The sequence below is a fragment of the Pundamilia nyererei genome, unplaced genomic scaffold, assembly GCF_000239375.1.
Source record: "Pundamilia nyererei isolate P.nyererei 1_Seehausen unplaced genomic scaffold, PunNye1.0 scaffold00001, whole genome shotgun sequence".
Taxonomy (NCBI): Eukaryota; Metazoa; Chordata; class Actinopteri; order Cichliformes; family Cichlidae; genus Pundamilia; species Pundamilia nyererei.
In genome coordinates, this window is record NW_005187402.1 from 11404577 (window position 1) to 11428004 (window position 23428).

Consider the following 23428-nt stretch of genomic DNA (forward strand, 5'->3'; position numbering starts at 1 on the left):
TGACATTATAATCACAGATGAATCAAAACTGCATATTCCCTTCTGCGATTTCAACTTGTTATCCTTGTCAAGTAAACATATTTTGATTTTGTGAAATAATCCTTACCAGTTGATAATAAACACACAAGTTTCCACATACTCACAGCTATAGCTTATAAAATGGAACCAGCCAATATTTTTGAACTTATAATGTTCATTTTGGTAACAAATTATAAGCAGTATTTTATTCAAGCAGATCCAAAATAATAATAATGAAAACATCACTAGAGCCAGTCAGATTTTCTCTTTGGGAGACCAAACATTTACCTGCAGCTAGGAGATCAATCTTTTACAAACTTGACTCCTTGAGTGAAAACACATCTTCATAAGTTCCCACAACAATTTATTTACATGAATTTATTTATAGTGAATTAAAGCTTAAGATCAACACTTGCAACGTCCTGGTCTCACAGTACACAGGAGTATGCTGTGACCAGGGTGTGTGTGGCAGAGAAGATAAGCTAACAGTAAGGAGCTGGTGCCCTACACCAGTTGAGTTGAGTGGACAACATCAGAAGCATTGTTCATAGTTTGTAATAAAGAGTTACTCTGAGCTGGAAACGCTGCATCCTTTGCAGGTATGTTCAGGGACCAGATCAAGAAGTACATCACACATCACAGATAACATTTTTGTTAGCACTTTATTCTTAAAACAAATTCACAGTTTACTTTTTTACATTCTAAATCTACTTTTCTTGCCCCACTGATATAATTACTTATAATCTTGTGCATGCTGGATACTCAACTGTAAATCTTGATATTGTCAACTCTGCCACCTCCAGCTTTGTCTCTTGTTTCTGTCTCCAAATCAGCACTCCATCCATCATAGGAGGTCTTACTACCATCTTGGAAACCGTCCCTTTCATTCTAGCTCCAATACCCTTCTTTCAGAAATCACCCTGACACTCATCTTCACCCTCTCCACCCTGCCTGAACTTTCACCTACAGCTCTGTTGTGCATTGTCCATTGTTTTGAATGGCTGATTCAAAGATTTAAATGAGTCAAAGATCCTTTGTTGTTTCCTTTATTATGCAGTCACATAACGGAATTGCATGTGGTCAGCTTAATACCAACTAGTATACAAAGCACAGAAAGATACATAATATATAAATATACAGAACAGGAAAATACGGTAGCATTGTAGTTACATGTTCCAAAGTGCAGTTGTCCTGTGTGTGTGTGTGTGTGTGTGTGCGTGTGTGTGTGTGTGTATGTGTATGCACAGGGGGTGATAGAGTTCATTGTTCTAGGGGAAAAAGTGTGCTTCAGTCTAATGCTTTTTGCTTAGTGCTTAGTCCTAAACCACCTTCAAGAAGGCAGACGGACAAACAGTCATTTACTCAAGTGCGTGGGATCTGCAGCAAAGCAGCTGGCTTTCTTCTGGACACAGCAAGCATACACAGAGTCCAGATCTGGGAGAAGATTTCCCACAGTGCCATGTGCTGTTCTCACTACCCTGGCCATGTCATTTCTGTCCTGTGCCGTGCAGCTGCCATGCCATACTGTCATACTACAATAGATGATGCTTTCTGTTGCATATCTATAGACTTGCCAGCAGTCTAAAGAGCCTTTGCTGGGCCTTATTTACATAGATGCTTTATCACTGTTTCAAGTTTTTGCTGCACAGAAATTCATAGAAATGTTCACCACACTTTTTACTTTAATCATTTTCATTTAAAGGATGACTACAATCATGACCTTAATTCTATCAGAGCTTTAACACAATGCAAATGCAGACAACACACATATTGCTTGTAATTAAACACGGAAGGAACCTAAAACTGGATGCATTGATGCTCTGTTTTAATCAGCTGAGCTTTGTGTATTTGCCTGATAATTAAAAGTGTCTTTAAGTGTCTTGATGTCACCTCCTCATGTGGACCTTCAGTGGTGCAGTCTGTATAAAGACACCGACCATTTAAATCACCTCATTTTACGGACTGTTGCATATAAATAATTATCTCCTGTTGGTTGAGTGTGTCGAGGTTGCTTTGGAAACTTGACCTGGGCATACTCCACTTCCACCTTTTTCTCTGCCTCTGCCTCTGCCTCACCCTCGCCCTCACCCTCATCTTCATCTTCACTCTCAATCTCGACATCGAACTCCAGCTCAATCTCGGCCTGCAAATTCACTGCTGCTCTGAGCTCCACTTGGTCATCCTCTTCGTCTGCAGAGTAGTAAGATCAAATTAAAACATTAGTTTGACTTCTGATTTTCACTGTCATTTCTGATTCTGACTAAAAATCACAAACACAATGCCTTTATTATCCATTTCTGAATTTACATGAAAGCGGCATCAACACAGTCTTAGCAAAACTATGATACTTCTGAGTGAAGTAAAAATGAGGTTTTGTACCTTTTTCTTTTGTAGGTTTGTAGTTTTGTTTTCTCCTCTGATCAAAGATGATTGCTATACCAATAACTAATAAAATTAGCAGTGCTAAGAGAACACCACCGATCACTTGCAAAATACCTGCTTCTGAAATAAAATGACATAAAAAACAAACAAGTAAACAAATGCATGTTTTTACTAATTTACTAATATACCATTACCGCTGACCACTTGATTTACTGATGTGATATCACTGTTTTACTGATTGCTCATTTTAATTGAATGTACCTCAAACAGTCTGAGGATTTATGAAAGTACAAATAATCAACAAAAACTAATTATCAACCTTTTTTCATCACGTTCTCACTCACCACAGGTAGATATTCTCTCCTCTTTGGAGACATTACTGACGTTGTTCCTGACTGAGCAGACCAGATGTCCTGCGACGTGCTGTTTCAGGGTAATAATGTTAGTCTCATTATTTACAGAAAGGAGCTCAGCATCTGTCAGTGTGCGTCCATTCAGAGTCCAGCTGTACTGAAGACTGTCCCCTCCCTCAGAGGAGCAGGACGCCCTCCTCTCTCCCTGGGACAGACACTCTGAGACCAGCAGGACAGAGGACACAGGAGCTGAGAGAAACACATACAGATGAGTTAAGTCTTTAAGTTGGCCTTTAATGAAAAACAGCAAAAGCAGAAAATTCTAAAGCTTACTAAAGCAATATTACATTTCTATTAATTAAAAGGAATTACCTTGAATAAACAACTGTAAAGTCCACTCGCCTGATGCTCTTCCATCTGAATCAAAGGTTTGAAGGGTATAATTACCACTGTCATTCCTGCTCATGTTAGGAATCCTATATGTTCCAATACTGGGAGAAAAGACAAATCTTTGTCCTTCAGCATTAGGAAGAACTTTATTATTTCTGACATTTAGTATTTTTAATGAATTTTTCATCAATTGGTATTTTGGTGTCTTTGAGGTATTGTCCATCAGTTGGATGTCCACATTTCCACCTAAAGATCCATAACACCGAGCTCCATGCTGTTTAATGTCACAGCAAGTTTCCAAACCTGCAAATAAAAAAAGTAAACAAAAGCAAAACTGTAAAATTTTGGAGTATTCAGTCCCTACCAGAAGGATTGCAGCAGCTTTTGCAAATGTTTACCTAAAACAATCGTCGATGTTTTGTGCCTACTGTCTGTCTCACTTCACACTATGTGAGGAAATATTTAGTGCTCATGCTCAGGTTTATGACTTAAACACAGCAAGGGTTCTATTTTACTTGTGCTGATCTTTTTCAAAATGAAAATTTGGAAATTCTAACGGGAAAATCGAAAATCACAAATGAAAATGAAAAAAAAAGAGACTGAATTTAATTTAGCTGCTGTAGCTTCAGAGTTCTGCTGAAATGCATGTTGAGTTACTGTCACACCATGATGATAATGAGGATGTGACACTAAGCCCATGCTTTCTACAAGCATTTAAAATACCTGCTGTAAAATAAGGCTATTTTAATCCGTTATTAAGTGATTTTTCCAAAAATGGAAACTGAGAAAAGCAAAGCTCTTGTAATCTTTTGTATTTTGACCTTTTACAGATTATTTAATGATCTAATTTCTCAAAGCTGTTTTTTACTGCATATTCATTTTGAAAGGATCTCAGAAAGAGGCATCAATATTTAAAGAAAAGCAAGCAAGTAAGTGGAAAGGTGCAACAAACATCACATTAGCTGACACAGCACTTGGGCACTGAGCATGCAGTGATGGGAAGGTTACTTTTAAAATGTATTCCAGTAGCCCAAACCAGGATATTTTCCTAAAATGAATCAAGGGGTTTTAGTGCTTGAAGCAAACAAAGAGCTGGTGAATACAGAGCTAAATGAACCGCCCTATTCAAAGTTTACTAAAACCGTCATTGTCTTTTACAGCTATGTGCAGCTTAATAGTAACAGTTTGGTTCAGTTAAAAAAATATTAGCCTGTATGTGAAGATGATTAGACTTTTATTCAAACACAAACTAAGTCTATGTGTTTGCAACATAGAAGTTTCAAATGTGAAATGAGCCACTTGGTTTTGAGGCTGCAGAATTAGGTTAAAAATACAACAATCATAATGCCTGTGTGGTTTTCTGAGGTACCGTTACGCAGTTTACATTGGGGTCGAAAACTTTATTAACTGACCCCAATTTCGGTGTCAGGAAATCCACGTTGATACACTCCAAGTACATCTTTTTCAGTGCGCTTTGCTTTTTAAAGGTTTCCAATTTATTATTGTTCTCATCTGTTATTCTTTCCAACCCTATTTTGTGAACCCAGTTATTGAGAACTTCAGCTTTGTGTCTTCTTTGCTTTTTAATGGTTTCTGATTTACTTGTGTTCTTATCATCTGCTACAGTGCTTCTTTTTCCCACCTTAATGTTTAAATTTAATGCAACTAATAATAATCAATGACCAAGTGGAAAGTTTCAGTGTGCCTTTTAAGTTTACGTGGTAATTACTGGGAAATAAAAGATGATTAATTTATGAATATGAGTAGCGGTCCACATGTTGCAAAAATAACTGGAAACATCAATAGATAGAGAAATAATATATCAGCAAATGTTCTGTTCTATTCTGTTCACTGTACATTTGCTCTGTGCATATGCTTATTTTTTGTCATTTCATCTTCTATCATTTTGTTGCCCAAGTGATGTATACTGATTAACAGTTCTACTGCCACATAATGTTTACATGTCTGATTATCTTTATAATAACATCAAAACTATGCAATAAAGAATAAATTATATAACTTGCCTTCAACTTTGCCATTTTCTTTAACATCCAGGGTGAAAACAATGTTTTTCTCTTGGACTCCATTTGAATTAAAGACCTCAATGCTGTATTGACCTGAATCATTCCTCTTCACGTTTGTGATCTTGAGTGTCCCGTTCATAAACTGTAGTCTGTTGTTAAATTCCTTGTCTATCATTAGTTTTTCTTTCTTGAGATTAAACACAGTTATGTTCACCCTGGGAAGCATCTTCAAACACTTCACATCACGGCCACTAGCATTAGCCATCACATCACATTGGATATACACAGTTCCTTTAAGAAGAGGAGAGCATGGACATCTGTTTGCATTGAGATCACATGTAGTTTCATCAACTGGAAAGAAAGCTGAAAAAGATGCATTCAAAAGAACATGAGCTTATAAGAATCACACTACAAATGTGAATGTTTGGTGTTTTTTATGAAGACAATCTTACCATGAGTTCCTCCTGCTAATAACACAACAATAAGAAACGGTTCCATCCTCTTCATATATCAACACTGTGGATTTAATCTTAAAAAAAAAATAAAGATAATAGAAAAATATTAACAAATGCTGAACCTCCTGTCAACCTCAGGCAAACTGACAACAAACAGTAGATGATACAGACAGGGTGTTTTCACAAGAGCAGGAAATAAAGTGACTCACTTCCACTTGCCCACACAAATAGAAGTGACATAGAGAGAAGTGAGGCAGGCTTTTGCTTGTGTGCTGTAATGAACCGATCTCAAGAAATATCCTCAAATGTTAATGAATCTTTTTCCCTCAACTGGTGTAATTTGGGGGAATTACCTATGCAATCTATAGACAATCTATAGACAATCTAGGCAATACTCTTTACTGGGGTAAAACTTTCAAGTGTCAATAAAGCCTTCACATATGGTCTTAATATATAAATTTTAAGAAAAAAAGCAGGAAGTAATTCAAAATAGACCAGAGGTTTCTGTGGGGAGAGCTTTGTTGTTTCATGGTCTTGACAGTGTGTGCAGGAGAGACGTCTTTTTATGTTTGCAGGTTTGCGTAAGCTTGCTTTTTGAAAGAAAGAGAAATAAACAATAAAGAAAGAGTGTAAACTGTAAATACTAAATGGATGCAAATCACTACCACAACATGAAACTGTTGAAACAATGTCCTCTAGACAAAAACAAAAAACATATATTTTTTTTACCCATCAAAGCAGACAGACTCAAACGTAATAGAACTCGCTTACAGTATTTGAATAAAGAAAACAAATGAAAACAATGCAAATTTAAATCTCTCTCCGTAAACGGCTCGTAATGTGTTTAGAATGGATGTGTAATAACACAGGTTTTCAGTGGTAAATAGCAGAATGTCACTGAATGTATTTAAATTAAACAATGCAGACTCTGCACACTGGAGGCTTTGCAATTTTTCACTTACTTTTGATTACTCTCAGTAAGCACAAGGAGTGATGGCGAACATGGATAGAAGAAGAATCATGATCAAGAAACATAGGATGTAAATGATATACCTATGTTGCAATGGATGCACACATCAGCAAAGCCTAAGTAAGCAACATATTCAATTCAATTCAATTCAATTTTATTTATATAGCGCCAAATCACAACAAAAGTCGCCTCAAGGCGCTTCACAGATACAGAGAAAAATCCCAACAATTACATGACCCCCCTATGAGCAAGTACTTTGGCGACAGTGGGAAGGAAAAACTCCCTTTTAACAGGAAGAAACCTCCGGCAGAACCAGGCTCAGGGAGGCATCTGCTGCGACCGGTTGGGGTGAGAGAAGGAAGACAGGATAAAAGACATGCTGTGGAAGAGAGACAGAGGTTAATAACAGATGTGATTCAATGCAGAGAGGTCATATATAAGCACTCTACTGGAAATGTGAAAAATCATCTAAGGAAATCATGGTTCACATACCCTAACTCCATCAATGCACTGAATACATCTATGAGAAAAGCAAACCCTGCATAAGTACTCTCTGCATTATAAAACAAAGCTGGAACCTTCAACTCTGAGGGGGTTGCAATGAAACTGTCCGAGTGTTATGGCAGGACTATTGTTTTACATACTTCCTCTTACTCTGCCTTAAAAATGGAAGTAAGAACTATGTTTATGCACACGTGTCGACAAAACATCCTGTTTTCTCAAATAAGAAGTTGAAAATATATTGAGCATAGAAGATATAGAATTGAGATATGAGATATACAATTTATGCATTTCATACTCTTCAGTTTGAAAAAATGTAAACAGAGTAGTTAAGAGGACAATCCCAATAAAGGAAATTAAGTTTGGTATATGTCATTACAATTGATGTCATGCTGACAAAACCGCAGAGAAAAGACTGGAGGAACAGAAAGGAATCACAAAAGGGAACTAGTGAACCCAAAATAATCCAAAACTCAGCACGAAACTAAAGAAACAAAAAACAAAGAAACCCAAAAAGTATCGGTGAATATGAATGAACAGAAGACCATAACCAACACAGAGTTAGAACAAATCCCTCGTCAAAACCACAAGAAATCATAAACTCGCAAAAACTCAAAGCATGGCGTTCTGAACTCAAGTGTTTAGTTTCTTGACTGTATCCCAAATCCCATATCATTTCTGCAGGAAGCCAGTGCGTGCATAGTTATACAAAGGTTTGATATTGTACAAGATCTCCAGCCTGGGCGATTCTTTTCCTTCACTGATGGCTTCCAACACATTATCCCCATCAAGCCTCTCAGTGAGGGACTCATCACAACCTGATAATCCCATTAGTGTGGGGTACCAGTCAGTAATGTGTACTGCTTTGCTCACCCTCCTTTTTGAGCGTAACGTGATCAGGCAGTTGGGCTGGAAAGGTCAGATCATGGATGGATTGTCAGATGAGTGTTGGAGTCCACTGTGCATTTTGTCATGTCTGTTTGGATTAAAGGGAGTGTATGGGGGAATTCTGCAGCACTGCAGACTGACACACGCGAGCTTTGTTAGAGGGGAATAAAGGGATTAAATGGCGTCCGAAAGGTCGATGTAATTAATTTTAAAAAGCCAGTGGGTGGTTAACAGTCTTACTTGAGTTGGGACTGAATGGAGCAGTGGAGGTAGTCTAAGGTCACCTAGATTAGCAAGGTTTCTGTGGAAGTACCAAGGAAGTAACTAAGAGAACTGAAAAAAACCGGGTTAGCCCAAAACAGGCATTTGCAGGCAAGGTAACAGAAAATGACTTAATGTTCCCTATTATGGCAACTATTGAGAGAAATATGTCTCAAACCTGAATGAATACTAATCACTACCCAGAATGTATTAAGTTCAAGTACTTTAAGCAGATCTGCCCCTGGTATTTATTCAGGTTTGGATGTATGCATTTGTAAAATATTTTTACATGTGGCCAAATTGCTTCAGATTTGTATGCGGATTGAAGCACGCACATGTGAGTCCTCAAAAGTTACACATGAATCATTGTACACATTTGTAAAGCCTAGTTTACGCTTGTGGGTCATATCGTACACATTTACAATGCTAATGAGACATATTTCTCTTAATAGACAATGATCCATGATCTATGATGAGAACTGCTGCAAGCTTCAATCTGAAATACTCCACAGTTGATTGCAATATGCAAGGCAGGTGTGGAAAGCGCTGCTTGTGTGAGACAACACAGGAAGTCTGCACTTGTTACCAGACATGTTTTTAATTTCCTCGCTGATGTCAGCTTTAACTGACACCTTATAGTTTCTATTTGTTGTTGCGCCATCATCATTACTGGAACAACAGTTTATACCCCCGCACAAGGCCAAGGCATCCTCTCCCTTTCTGTTGTGTAAGCGTGTAGCAATTTCACCTAAAAACACTCAACGTTCTTACCTGTTAACCCTTCACGCCGTGGGATGCTTGTATCCTTCTAATGAGGAGTGTATTAACTCTATTATCAGTATAAATTGCAATTAATTTAAAAATGAAACATAATTAAACTTATTTCTAACAATTCCTTCCTTTCACAATGTCAGTTGTGAATCCCAATCATGCTTATCGTTTAACTCCTCCCTCCAGGATTCCCAGCCAGGTGATACTGAGCCTGAGGCCTTTCTCTCCTTAACTTGTACTGTCTCCCTTTCAGACAGGAGAGTTACCCTAAGAAGTTCAAAAATGTTGTTTAAGCATACTCAATAATTAAATCACTCACTGCCACCTTGTCCCTAAATGATGTCTCTACTGTTCTGTGGATCCTACCCACTCATCTTCATCTGAATCACCACCCTTTTTATTATTACTGAGTCTTTTTCTCTCTTAAGCCTGTACTGCCTCTCCCTTTCAGACAGGAGAAATCTGTCTGATATAACAGCATCAATAACATTGTGATATTTAAAACATCCTAAAGGTATTTACAGTGCAGTTTTGAAAGAAGGTTTAATCTGGTGGTTCAAAGAAAAATCAAAGTGTTTCAAAGTGTCAGAAATCAGTAGATATAACAAAGGAACTTACAGCTAGTTGTTATATTTACAAGGGAAATGAGGATGATGCTCAAGTTTCTCAGGTGTTAGGAACTGGCATCACTGTATGAAGCAGTCTAGTTGCTATACAGAATTGCAGGAGTCCAAAAGAATTTGTCAGTCAAGTAGCTGTGAAATTTGTATACTGAATCACTGCTGATAGTGGAGCCTGTCGCACAACATATTTGGGCATCCACTGTCAGCAATATGATCTTATGTCCAAAACTGTCTTTGTGATTTTGGAATGGACTGAATCGCTGCAGTCCTTTTTATACAGAGGGACTTAACATCTAATGTGATTACATGGCCTGTATTTTATATAGTGCTTTACTAGTCCCTAAGGACCCCAAAGCGCTTTACATATCCAGTCATCCACCCATTTACACTCACATTCACACACTGGTGATGGCAAGCTACATTGTAGCCACAGCCACCCTGGGGCGCACTGACAGAGGCGAGGCTGCCGGACACTGGCGCCACCGGGCCCTCTGACCACCACCAGTAGGCAACGGGTGAAGTGTCTTGCCCAAGGACACAACGACCGAGACTGTCCAAGCCGGGGCTCGAACCGGCAACCTTCCAATTACAAGGCGACCTCCCAACTCTTGAGCCACGATCGCCCCCACATGTCCCAAATAGGTTAATTACTCCGAAGCCCACTGTAATTTGGAGAGGCGCACTTTGTGACTGTTCTCAGTGAGGTGTTTTACAGCACTTTAGCAGGCCTGCTTATAAGGAGAACAGATTAATAAATGATTGACATATGCAAAAATGTCTACCCCTCTGGAAGGATGAAACCTGACAGGTTTTCTTTAGGCGCCCTGGTTTAAGACATTTCATGTACATCCTGTTGAAGGACAGGACACGCGCTAATAAAAGTTGGATTTTTTTCCACCTGCTTAGGGATCATCAGATCACAGGTCAGGTACAGGCTAAGCAGGCTCATGATTGAGAAACTGATCAGAGCTGTAATGCCATGGTTCCTGTGACGCTTTAAACCATTTAAACTTGCTTGTATTCAGCATACTGTCTCTAAATCAGTGTGCAGTGAGACTCAGAGTGGTCAATCCCCTCATAAGATGTTGCAAATGGCCCCTTATGCACTTATTTGGCAGGTTAAGGAACCTAAAAAACTAAAAAAAAAAAAGCTACACCTCCATCCTCGCTGAGGCTCCAAACAGCCTGCGTCACTTGTGCTGTTGTAGTGTAGATCAGATTTGTTTTAGCTTTAAACCTTGAATCTTTTGAAAAATTCCAGGCCATTAAGGTCAAACATGGCTAGATGACAAAAAGCAAACAACAAAATGTCACAGTTTTGAGTGTTCAGTTCTTACCAGAATGACTGTGGTAACAGATGCAAATGTTGACCTAAAACAGAAATAGTGGTTTTGTGGCTCCCATCTGTCTCAGTTTAGACCATACAAACAAGTATTTATTGCCATACAGACACACACAGGTCTTAAAAACTTTCTCTCTCCTTCTCGCCACCCATTTTGGTAATAAAGGCTTATAATCATCTAAAACACTCTTAGTTCAATCTAAGAAATGCAGTGAAGCTTGATTGAAATGTGTTACCATCACTTCCACACTCATTGCAATGTGAAGCCATGTCCTTATTTAAACATTGTTTTTGAGATGTTTTATTTTTTGGAGTTGTGGATTCCCTGGATCCCTCCCTGGAGCACTGTTTCACATGCTACTTTGTTAATGTTAAATATATATTACTCCAGTGTAAATAAAATGCACTGAAGTGTGATCTCCTGAGTCCCTCTTCCCATTAACCTTGACAGATTCAGATCATATGAGCAAAGTACATATACAAAATAAAAGTAAATACTGTGATGCCCCACCAGAGGGCTCCACGCACACCCAGGTCGGGAGGAGGGGTTTCGCTGTGTTCAGTTCATGTTTGGTGGTGAATAAAGTCAGAGGAAAAAACTAGAGCACCCGTGTCGTCTGTGCCTTCACCCCACAATACAGCCACACTGTGCTGCCATTTCACACTTGTCTAAATGTCATGCTTTGTCTCTGTAATGTTCCTGTTGTGAAGCTCCCCTCACTTGCTCTCCTCAGGTTAAATCATCCGATACTATATGATTTAGAGAAACATGATGCTTTGCATGTAGGTTTTGTGAAGCTTTGCCCTGCAAGCACTGTTTTCTTAATAATAAGTACACGTTTTTTTTAATAAGAAAGAAAGAATAAAATAAAGAAAAATAAGAGTTTCTCTGACTCACTCACTGAACTTATTTCTAAGCAAATGCAATACCTCTGTAAACCAGTAGAGGGAAACCTGACACCAAAAAGTCTTACTGGGCAAACAGTTCAAATGACACATTAAATGACAATTTTCTGAACGGTTTCTAAATACAAAAACAACAGGAAACAACTATATTAAAGCTCCTGTTTTTAATACATCTCTTCTCACTGGTCGGTGTGTGCTGATGCAGTCAGCAGTGTCAGAGTGCTTCCTCACTAGTGACAGTTTAAGGAGAAAGAGTGATTATTCATAAACAGTTAAAATTACACCAAAAAAACATCCTCTTCCTTTGTACGTCAAAGTAAAAATGATAATGAATTGTTAATGCAGGGGGTAATCAAGTAATGCAGCATTATTTTTAAGGAAAATAGCGAGTAAAGTGTAATATATAACTTTTTTGACTTATGACTCTAACAGTCTACATCAAAATCTATACAGGGGCTGTTTCTAATACCACTGGGGTAATTAAAGGACTCCTAATAGCATCAACTACAGTCCAAACACAGGTTCCTTCAGACAAACTCTCCTTTACACAGATGCAAACACTGACCACGTTTCCTGTTCGTGACCAGTTTCACATCAAAACATGCAAATTTAGATCTGGTAGGATGTGACTACTTTCACAGAATTTCAGTACTAACTGAAAGCATTTGTCATTATTGCCATTTCTTGTTATTACTGATCATCTTCAGATAAGAATGTGTGAACTCAGACCAGGCAGGATGTGACTAGAATAGAAATGCAGAGAAAGAAGCAATAAATGTTTAATTATTTTAAAACCTTATTTTTAATCAATTATGTTGATAAACAATTGAAGGGAAAAAGACTCCAAAGAGATGAGAAACAACTAATTAATGGCATCATTCAACCATAGCAAAGTCATCAGTATTTATAAATATATGTCTGTGCAAAAGCAAACTGTATTAATATTTAGTAAATTAAAATTCAGCAAATATAAAACAGAAGCTTTATTTATAATGTCATAAAAAGATTTTAACACCAGAATAATGGCTCTGTCACTACATTTATGCTTAAATGTGTCTTTGGTTGTTTATCTAACATATGAACTGAACAAAGAAAAATCTGCAACATGATTACAGGCACGGGACTGGGCTCCATAAATGTTGTTCTGCCTTTGAACATTTCCTTGATATTTGAACTGATGCTGATTTAAAAAACACTAGCACCTCTGAACAACAACAAAACTGTGTTAAACTTGCCCCAGGGGTATTGTAAGTCAAAATAAACTACGACAGTGTTGAACCTGTGCTGTCCCTGTGATCCCAGACTGATGACCAAGTATCATAAATGCTGTTGGTATGATTATCTCTATAACAGGTAGTTTGACAGTGCTCAAATTTAATATACTCTAATGTTTTACTGTGTGATATTACTTGAGATGCTATGATTTGGTGCTACATAGTGACATCTGATCTGAACTGTATTTAAATTATGAAGCAAAAAGTGTTATGCAGCAATGAAACTAAATAACATGAAACAAAATGTACTTTGTTACGTCAAGTTCAAATTAAAAGAGAATTACAATCATAAACTTTCTTCTAGCAGAGGTTCATAGCAGGAACATAAGACTGGATGCATTAAAGCAGAATTCAAAATGTGGAAGAACAGTGAAATGTATGAAATTCAATATTTATGAGCTTTGATGATTTGTCTGATAGGAAATCTCATTATTTAATAGACCTTTCAGTATCTCGACATCACCTCTGTGGACCTTCAGTGGTGTAGTCTGTGTAAAAATGCTGATCACTTTAATCACCTGATTTTATGCATGCTGACATACAAACAATCGTCTCCTGTTAGTTCCTACCACAGGTAGATATCCTCTGCTCTATGTAGACATTACTGACATTGTTCCTGACTGAGCAGACCAGATGAGATGAGACGTGCTGCTTCAGAGTGATGTTGTTAGTCTCATTATTTCCAGAAAGGAGCTGAGCCTCTGTCAGTGTGCAAAGTTCACCACAAAGAACTTCACACTATATGGCCCCACAATATAAGAAAAGACCCACCAGTAACAGCTCTCCTTACTAAATAGTGACTGAGAAAGAAGAGCATTTTTTATTACTTTAAATGAAAACAGCGCAAATCATGATGTATGTACAAAGGAAAGTATAGCATTAAAACAAATTTATATAAACACTTTAAAAAGACAGAAAAAAAGACCTTTTTGCAGATTGAGCAACAAAAGAAACTAAACAGAGGGAAATCCTTTTGACAGACGTAGTTACTAGCATCCTGGTAACTCATATAGTGGTTAAGAGGTGGAAAGTAACAGAGTAAAAATACTTTGTTACTGTACTTAAATTTTCATGTATCTGTACTTGACTTGAGTATTTATTTTTTCTGAGAACTTTTACTTTTACTCTCTAAATATTTTAACATATATCTGTACCTTCTACTCACACAGACACACTAGTGTAGCTGTCCATAGCACTAAAACCCATGGTGTAGCTGTCTATGGTGCTGAAGTACATGGATGCATTGGTGTAGCTATCCATCGTGCCAAATCACGCAGATCTGCGTGATCTGGTGTTGGCCAGAGGGGCCGATGGCGCGATATGGCAGCCTCGCTTCTGTCAGTCTGCCCCAGGGCAGCTGTAGCTACAACTGTAGCTTGCCTCCACCAGTGTGTGAATGTGAGAGTGAATGAATAGTGGTATTGTAAAGTGCTTTGGGTGCCTTGAAAAGCGCTATATAAATCCAATCCATTATTATCATTATTATTATTATCTACATCAGATCTAGAACAATCTACATGGCTATCTGTGGTGAAAACACTCACTGTTGCTTTAAATAGCTAACTCTATGCACTACAAACCACCTACCTTGGGATAGCCAACCAGTCTGTAAGGGTCACCTCTAAAGCATCAAATCCACAGCAACAGTGGGTAGCTCTTGCCAACAGTCTGGTGCCAAATGATTTTAATGTAAAGAAAGGGTTTTTTTATGTTTTTTTTTATATATGGCTGTTTTGAAATCACAGGGGTACAGAGATGAGCGATTGGAGTGGAAAACAAAGCTCATTCTTGGGTGGAAGGCATCATGTTTAGTTTTATGAAGTTCATGAAGTTTTTCACTCTTGTCAAAGAACACACTGAACTCATAATTATAAGAAGAAATGTGGGGGTGAAATGTATGTTTTATATTTAGCTAATAATAATGAACTTCACTCAATACAGACATTATCGATAAGCAACAGTAATGCATCTGTAAACCAGTAGAGGGAAACGTCACACCTTTTCATACTTATCTGTTCACTTCTTACCTTTTCTTAAACAACTGTTTATCAAAATGGCAGCAAAGGCTTAAAAAATTAATTTGTGGAGGACATCAGAAGGACAGTTAACTGAAATGTTTTAAATACAGAACAAGAAAAAACTCAATTAAAGTTCCTACTTTAATTCTGTCAAATGTTTCATGTCATTACTGATTAAAATAATGATACTGAAAGGCCTACATCTGTAATTAGAACCATATGAGACAAATACATGAGTATATAATTGTGTAAAATTGTGAGGTTTCAACTAGTTTAAAATGGATAGTTACATATTTTCTATGGCTATGCTTATATTCAAGTATTAAAAATAACCGCAAATAATATTCTTGTTAGGACTTTGAGTAAAGTAAAGTAAAATTTTATTTATATAGCACCTTTCAAGACAAAAGATCACAAAATGCTTCACACAGAAATACCAAGGCATAAAACAAAGACAGATAGAAAGTTAACCAAAAGCAATTCTAAAAAGATGAGTTTTTAGTTATTTTTTTAAAAAAGACTACTGAGTCCACAGATCTTAAGCTCAGAGGGAGAGCGTTCCACAGTCTGGGGGCCACAGTGGCAAAGGGTTTCTCAGGGTGAAGTTTTCCCCTGTCTCCCTTAGTTCTCCGCCTTGTATGCTGTGTGTGCGGTGTTTTGAACAACCTGCAGACACTCAAGGGAGTTTTTGCATAGACATATAAACAGTGAATTACTATAGTCTAAACGTGATGAAATGAATGCATGTGTAACAATCTCCAGCTTGGTGTGAGATACAACAGGGCTTAATTTAACAATGTTTCTTAGATGATAAAAGCAAAACCGAAGCAGATATTTGACATGAACATCCAAAGTGAGAGCCAAGTTAAAAGTTTACCTCTAGGTTGCTGATAGACAATTTCACAAATGTCAAAAGGGGACCAAGAGCTTTCATTGTCTTAGGTGCAAATCTGTCAGGAGCACATTCAAGGACTTTAGTTTTTCCTTCATTAAGTTGAAGGAAGTTGTCAGCCATCCAACCTTTAATGGAGTCTAAGCACTGATTTAGAATCTACAGCTTAGAAACATCTTGGGGCTTAAAAGAAATGTATAACTGTATGTCATTTGCATAGCAGTGATAGCAAATGTCCTTAAAGGGGTCAAAGTATGCTGAAGAGGAAGTAGATATATTAGAAACAATAAAGGTCCCAATACAGAACCACGTGGCACACCATAGGTAATGGAAGTGGAAGATGACCTGTACTTAGAAACCACCAAAGAAAAATAATTAAATAATAATATGGTCCATCTTATTTATTTCATACTATAATGGACTAAAACACAGTTCAGACTGTTTATTGAATGCATATGGGCAAAATCTTGGAGAAGCTAATGGCTCTGCAATGGGAATTGAGAGACCTGGTGACCAGTAATGGAGATTAGACCAACTGTAAAATTGGATGCAGTTTGTTTGCACTAACTAAAACAACTACCATCCTCAACTCATGCGGCCCCCCTGGCGCCAGCTGGTTGCTCAAGGCAAAAGCTGGCAGAAATAACAAAATTCTCCCTTAGATAACAAGATTGTTGTTGTGACTCTCTTTCCCCCTCCCTTAAGGCCACCCCACGTCGACCAAAGATTGTTGACTTTTGCCTAACTGGGTGAAGGGACACTTTCTCTCAGCTGAACACGGAACACACACACACACCCAATTTCCTTCAGGGCCAACCTTGGACCTGCATTGATTAATAAAATTTTATTGCATTGAATTGAGTTCAGCCAGAATTTAAAAACTGAACTCTGAAATAAAAGTAGGATGGTCGCTTTCTATTTTGAAACATCCAATTTTATTACTGCCTGTGACCATTTTATCCTTTCTATGCAGTAAATCATAACCAGCACTTCCTGTGACCTTCTATTGTTGGTGCACTGTTTCTGTTGCTTTACCGGGGAAGCAAACACACGCACACCCAAGGTAAACACAAATTTTAGCTTTATCAAAAAGAAGAAGCATGAATTTTCCCTTCCTGTTTATGGGAAGTTTCCTTTCCTATTTCAAAGGGTGATGATTGTAGATTGAAGTTATTGACATATTTAGTGTGGTTCTTATTAAAAATGTACAAGTACACCACTTTAAGGAAAATAATGGGATAAAAATGGTTGCAGGAATAAACCAATGCAAAACAAGTAAAGCAAAATAAACCGTTAAGGTATAAGTGCAGGGCAAAATGAGAGGAGCGCAAACAAGAGGAGTGTAGTGTGAAAAATTGAGCTTGGTGTCATAACAGGAACAGAGAAAAAAAAACACGAGTTTGTGAACAACCTTCTTTTTCTAAGACGTGCGTAAACCCAGGTAATTGTGATAATGATGACTAATAATGAATAATAATGAGGGGTTTTTTTCTTTAAATGGCCAGCCATCTCATGGTAGACTGAAGTCATATAGCTCAATCACCACTAATGTTACAACTTTCAAGATGAGCTAAACAAATTTCTGATGTATTTTGTGATAACAACCATCTTATAAAAAGTGCACAACAGCGGACCAGCAGGTTAACAATCCCCCTGTTCTGAGGCTGAAAAAGCCTGGAAGTGTCCCTCTGTTTACTAATATCAGTGGCCAAATCCAAGTAAAATCCAACTTGCAGCAATTTGAAACATGTTTAGATGAAAAAGTGACTCACACACCTGTCCTTTATGTAATTTGAACATCAGTGTTTTTAATGAGGACACTTGCCAACTAAAGGGGAATTGTTGATATCTGGATGTCTTATAAACATCCAAATGTTCAGCCTTTTTACTTTATTTGTGTTTTAAGGATTCTTCGTATTATTGTAGGGTCTTTACCAAATGATATAAAGCTCGTTGAGGCAACATGTTGTAATTTGGTGCTATATAAATAAAACTGAATTGAGTTGGATGATCTGGTCCAACTTCTACCAAGTCAAAAACAAGTCAAATTCAAATGGAAAGAGAAAAATACAATACAATACAATACAATACAATTTTATTTATATAGCAAGTTTAAATTCAGGGGGTACACCAAAGTGCTTCACAGTAAGGAATAAACAGTAAAATGATTACACTAAACAGTAAGTCATTAAAACAAGGTAAAATAGAGAAACAAACAAAGGCATTAGTAAGTAGGGATAGGGAGAATTCATGATAATCCAGAGAAATGAGTAACGATACAGCAGTTAGTGAGCGGTGAGAATTAGCAAGTTGGAAAAGCCAGGTTGAATAGGTAAGTTTTCAAGTGTGCTTTAAAGAATTGAATGGACTCAGAAACATGAATGGTAGCAGGAAGACTATTCCAGAGGTTTGGTGCTACAGAGGCAATGGCACAATCACCCGTAGTCACTGACCAGATGATCACAAAGAACATCTAGGAGTATAAAGACTGAGGAGGTTGGTGAGATAGTCGGGCGCAAGGTTGTTTATGCATTTGAAAGTAAGCAGCAGAACTTTATAATCAATACGAAATTTAACAGGCAGCCAATGTAAGTCAGAGAGCACAGGAGTAATGGAGGCAAACTTTCTAGTTCCGGTTAGAAGACGAGCTGCAGCATTCTGAACAAGCTGTAACCATTGGAGGTGAGCGAGTTGGAGTCCAGAGTAGAGAGATTTACAGTAATCTAATCTGGAGGTCACAAAGGCATGTATACGTTTTTCAAGATCTTTGTACGGTATTAGAAGTTTGACCTTGGAAATTTGGCACAATTGGAAGAAGCCAGATTTAACCACAAAGAAAACCTGTTTATCCAGTTTAAATGAACTATCCAGGAAAACACCTAGATTACTTACAGTATCGTTAAGAAGCAAGCAAAGGGACCAAATCGGGCAGCTAGCTGATCTTGTGGAGTGTGACTATCAAACACCATAATCTCAGTTTTCTTCTCATTTAAAATGAGAGAATTGGCTGACAGCCACTGGGAACTCTCTCAAGCTGTCAGACAAACGATTCAATGAAGCTGGCAGGTCATCAGACAATTGGAAATGGATTTCAATGTTGTCAGCATAACAGTGGTAGGAGATCTGATACTCCAAACAGTAGAGGGCCCAGCCTGCCGAGCACACCGGCGCCATCTTGGATTAACGATTAGATCCTCCCCTCAATAACCTAAATAACAATGTTCTATGAGAGCTTCCACAGAATATATGCAGAAAACACTCACAGTATTTGTGCAACATACTAAATCAAGAGATTGGAAGTGCAATGAAAGTAATTATCAGTAAGTATTTATATCAGTAAGTATTACCTTTGATAGTATATATTATATTTTTCTGATGGGAAATCACATTTAACGAAAAATAGTTAGACATATTGACAGCAGCTCCTCACTGATCAGCTTTCAGCTGTGCAGTCTGTGTATAAGCACTGACCACTTAAATTACATGGCTTTATGGACGTTGCCATACAAACAAGCATTTCCTGATGGTTCCGTCTGCCGAGGACGCTTTGAATACTTGACTTTGCCAAACTCTAGCTCAGCTCTTCTCTCCAGTTGTTTCGCCTGCCGTTTCACAACCCTGATATCAGCAAAGATTTCTTCCTGGTCATCTTCTTCCTCTGAGGAGTAGCAAGTAGAGGGGTGGGCCGGCAGAAAAAGTTGGTTAGTTTTATCACAAAGACTGGAAATAATGTAAAATGATTCACACAAAATATGACTTTTGAAGTGGGTTCATCAGCAAGCTTTAGACTTTATGGTAGGACAGATCTGTCTTCTGTGATAAAGGTAGCTGGTTAAACACTATCCACGTATCTAACTGGCATATCTTGCTAAGTCATCAAAAAAGTTTCATTTAAAAATTTCCAATAATTATTTATTTTTATAAAAAGAGTAAAAAGCAATCTGAGCATTGTGAGTGAGGAAAAAGATGAAGTTTTGTACCTTTTTGTTTTTTATGTTTGCTGTTTTTCTTTTTCCGCTGAGCACAGATGACTGCTATACCCACAAGTAAGAAAATGATGAGCGTCGTGAGAACACCAATTAGTGGCAAATTTCCTGTTTCATAAATTTTTAAAAAAGAGCTGTTATTTGAGTCAGAAAACATGATTTTATGAAAAAATTAAATGGGGATAAATAAGAAAATGACACCAGTGGATGTAGTTAGTTTTCAATTTCTAATACACCATATGTCATCACTTATGGCAGCTCCGTTCTCCTTACCCTTAAGAATCTGTGCTGGTTCAACACACAGGGTGTTACTGGCTTTATGCACCCACCCCGATATCATTGTCCCATTGACTGTGGTGCAGTTAATAAAAATGAACCCTATGAGCAAAAGAGATAATTCATGACCATTATAAAAAGTGACATTAATTGTCAAAAGTTGTGATTATCGCCTACTATCACTCACCACAAGTAGATATCTTCTTTTCTTTGGAGACATTACTGACGTTGTTCCTGACTGAGCAGACCAGAGTTCCTGAGACGTGCTGTTTCAGAGTCATGATGTTAGTCTCATTATCTCCAGAAAGGAGCTCAGCATCTGTCAGTGTGCGTCCATCCAAAGTCCAGCTGTACTGAGGACTGTCCCCTCCCTCAGAGAAGCAGGACACCCTCATCTCTCCCTGGGACAGACACTTAGAGACCAGCAGGACAGAGGACACAGGAGCTGAGGAAAAACACACAGATGATCTTTATTTTTTTTTAAAAATCAGGATCTTTGTCATTCGTTGTAGTCTCTAATGAAAACCAAGTATAAAGCATGAAACACAAATATCTAAAATGTGAGATTTGTGAGATATTTAGATGACCAAAACAAGGTTAAATTCAGACCTTTTAATGGCTTAATTTCCCAACAGGGAAGCATTTACCTTGAATAAACAACTGTAAAGTCCGCTCGCCTGATGATCTTCCATCTGAATCAAAGGTTTGAAGGGTATAATTACCACTGTCTGACCTACTCAGGTTGTTGATCCTAAATGTTCCATTACTGGGGAAAAGATATCTATGTTCTATGGTATTAGAAATAATCTTATTCTTTCTCACATCTAGTATTTTTAATGAATTAATTAACACTTTGTATCTAGATATTTCTGAGGTGTTGTCCATCAGCTGGATGTCCACAGTTCCTCCCAAAGCTCCGTAACACTGAGCTCCATCCTGTCTGCCATCACAGTGAGTTTCCACACCTGGAACTTTTGAAACATTAATAAAGAAAAACATTTGTAATTCGTTAGTTTCTGTAAAATAGTTTTACGTGTTACAAATATTTCTGAACTACCACATTGAAACGTAATACCAAACTGCATATTGAATAATCCATTATTTTGATTGAGTGTGTATAAAATGATGAGCATTGTACTACTGCCATAAATATATGATCTCAGACTACTTTGCAGAAGTAGTTTTCCAAGGTGCAAGTAATCACCACAGTAATGTTTCCAAAAGTGCAATCATGTTAATAACCAAGATAAACAGTTAAACAGATCCTCCACAGTTTTGGCCAAAGCGAACACCATAAAATTTGTTGGGCAATTAAAACTAAAACATGGATACCATGTCTATAGAAGAACTTTTCAGACTCTTTTCACCTACAGATAGTTATAGAGAGTTCAGTAGGTCAGTTGAAAGGCTAATATTTTCATGAAAAAATACAAATAGATACAAAAATGGCACAATAACATAAAGTGCTTATATGAACAAAGTAACATTTAACAGAAACAACAAAAAGAAGAAAGAAGCAGAAACAAAGAACAGTCTTAAATTTTTAAAATCTCATTATTATGTTTATCTTACCACTGCTACTATCCATCCATCCATTTCCTTCCACCTATGCAATTATTGCTCAAATTTACACTGCAGGTAAAGTAGTGTCACCAATTAACCTAATGCCTGTTCATCCATTTTCTTCAATTTATCCAATTCAGAGCCACTGCTACTAAAATTAGAGACATGTCCATAAAGAAACTAAAGCTCTGCTCAAAGGGTTACAAACTGTAGATTTTGCCAAAAAGAATATAACCTGATTTTTTAAAACAAATAAAAGCACAAATCTCTTTTTTCACGTATTAGTAGAGCTGCTTTAACATCCCTTATTTTAAAAAATGGTATTGGTTCAAAACACATTGCTTATATGTAACATATTATTAATAATTATTTATATTTTTAAAAAACCTTGATCAGCTCACCATGAGGCACTCCCAGTAGAATCACCATCAAGCCAAGCACAGCTTCCATGTCTCCTCACTGTTCAATGTGTGTTGACATAGTTGGAAGTTGTCAGAGTGCTTTATTAAATGGCATGCACATATCTCCAATACTTATTGGTCATAAATGGCTCCTTGGAAATCGTGTTCTCACTGCATATGTGTAAATCTAAAAAAGGAAGTGAAAGCAACATATACCTTATTTGGCATAAATAAAAGGAAGCTCAGCTTCCACAGGCTTTTTCAGTCATTATTTACCTTGTCACTGGACTATTTTTAGATCTGCAACCAACTAGCACTATCCCATCACATAGTGTCTATTACATTCAGCCACTGGCTTAATCCAATTCAACAAAAGTCTCATTTAAAGTTCATATTTTAGTGACTTACATGTAGTTTATGTTCCTCATGCAGGTAAATGCATTTACATCCACAGTGGAAGCAGAAACACCTTAAACCATTTTTAAAAATTAACATCACCATTTTAAGGATTGTAGTTTATAGGGTGATTAGTGGTTTTCATGACTGTTGTTGCCAATATTCATTCATACCAGAATCTGAATACAGCCCTGCATTCAGTGGGAGAAATGTTTCATTGCTCATTCTCAGCTGTAAACACTACAGCTACATGATGACTGAAACTAGCACCATTTACTGCCACAAGATCAGTTTCATGATCATTAAAATGTAAAATGTAACAACCCTGTCATAGTCCCTCAGTCCTCCCTGGCTGACTTCACCAGGTTGGCCTTCTGTCTGTCTCTTGTTGTTGTTGGCTGAGCTCAGGTGGGACTTATCCTGGATGCAACGAAGGCAAATATGTCTCAAAAGGATTCCAAATCTGTACGACATAATTCTCAAGCGTAAACTAAGCTTTACAAATGTATTGGAGGTAGTGTGTAGGCACCTGGCAATTATCAGAGAGTTGGGGGAGAAGTCCTTCTTGTGACAGTTTACAGAGAATTGGTGTCAGAACAGAAAATAGAGATAAATGTTTTTGCAAGCAGCAGGTAAGTAGTTGTCCAGATTAGCAAGGTTTCTGTAGAAGTACAGGGAAGTAACTAGGAGAACTGAGAAGAAACTGGGTTAGAACAAACAGGCATTTGAAGGCAACAG

General features: G+C 37.5%; 2 protein-coding genes across 2 annotated transcripts; both read right to left on the reverse strand.

The window, feature by feature from the left end:
• Window positions 1–1056: 1056 nt before the first annotated feature.
• LOC102195808 (HEPACAM family member 2-like) lies at window positions 1057–3440 on the reverse strand. The gene is made up of 4 exons (XM_005719873.1): window positions 3126–3440; window positions 2745–3002; window positions 2398–2520; window positions 1057–2208 (listed from the first exon to the last, which is right to left on the reverse strand). Exons 1-4 carry the CDS (start codon window positions 3364–3366, stop codon window positions 1964–1966), a joined length of 867 nt encoding a protein of 288 aa, XP_005719930.1. The 5' UTR covers window positions 3367–3440; the 3' UTR covers window positions 1057–1963.
• Window positions 3441–19184: 15744 nt separating this feature from the next.
• LOC106456482 (uncharacterized) lies at window positions 19185–21134 on the reverse strand. The gene is made up of 5 exons (XM_013915235.1): window positions 20978–21134; window positions 20518–20775; window positions 20328–20432; window positions 20049–20162; window positions 19185–19726 (listed from the first exon to the last, which is right to left on the reverse strand). The coding sequence occupies exons 2-5, from the start codon at window positions 20723–20725 to the stop codon at window positions 19548–19550; spliced, it is 606 nt and encodes a 201-aa protein (XP_013770689.1). The 5' UTR covers window positions 20726–20775; window positions 20978–21134; the 3' UTR covers window positions 19185–19547.
• Window positions 21135–23428: the final 2294 nt, after the last annotated feature.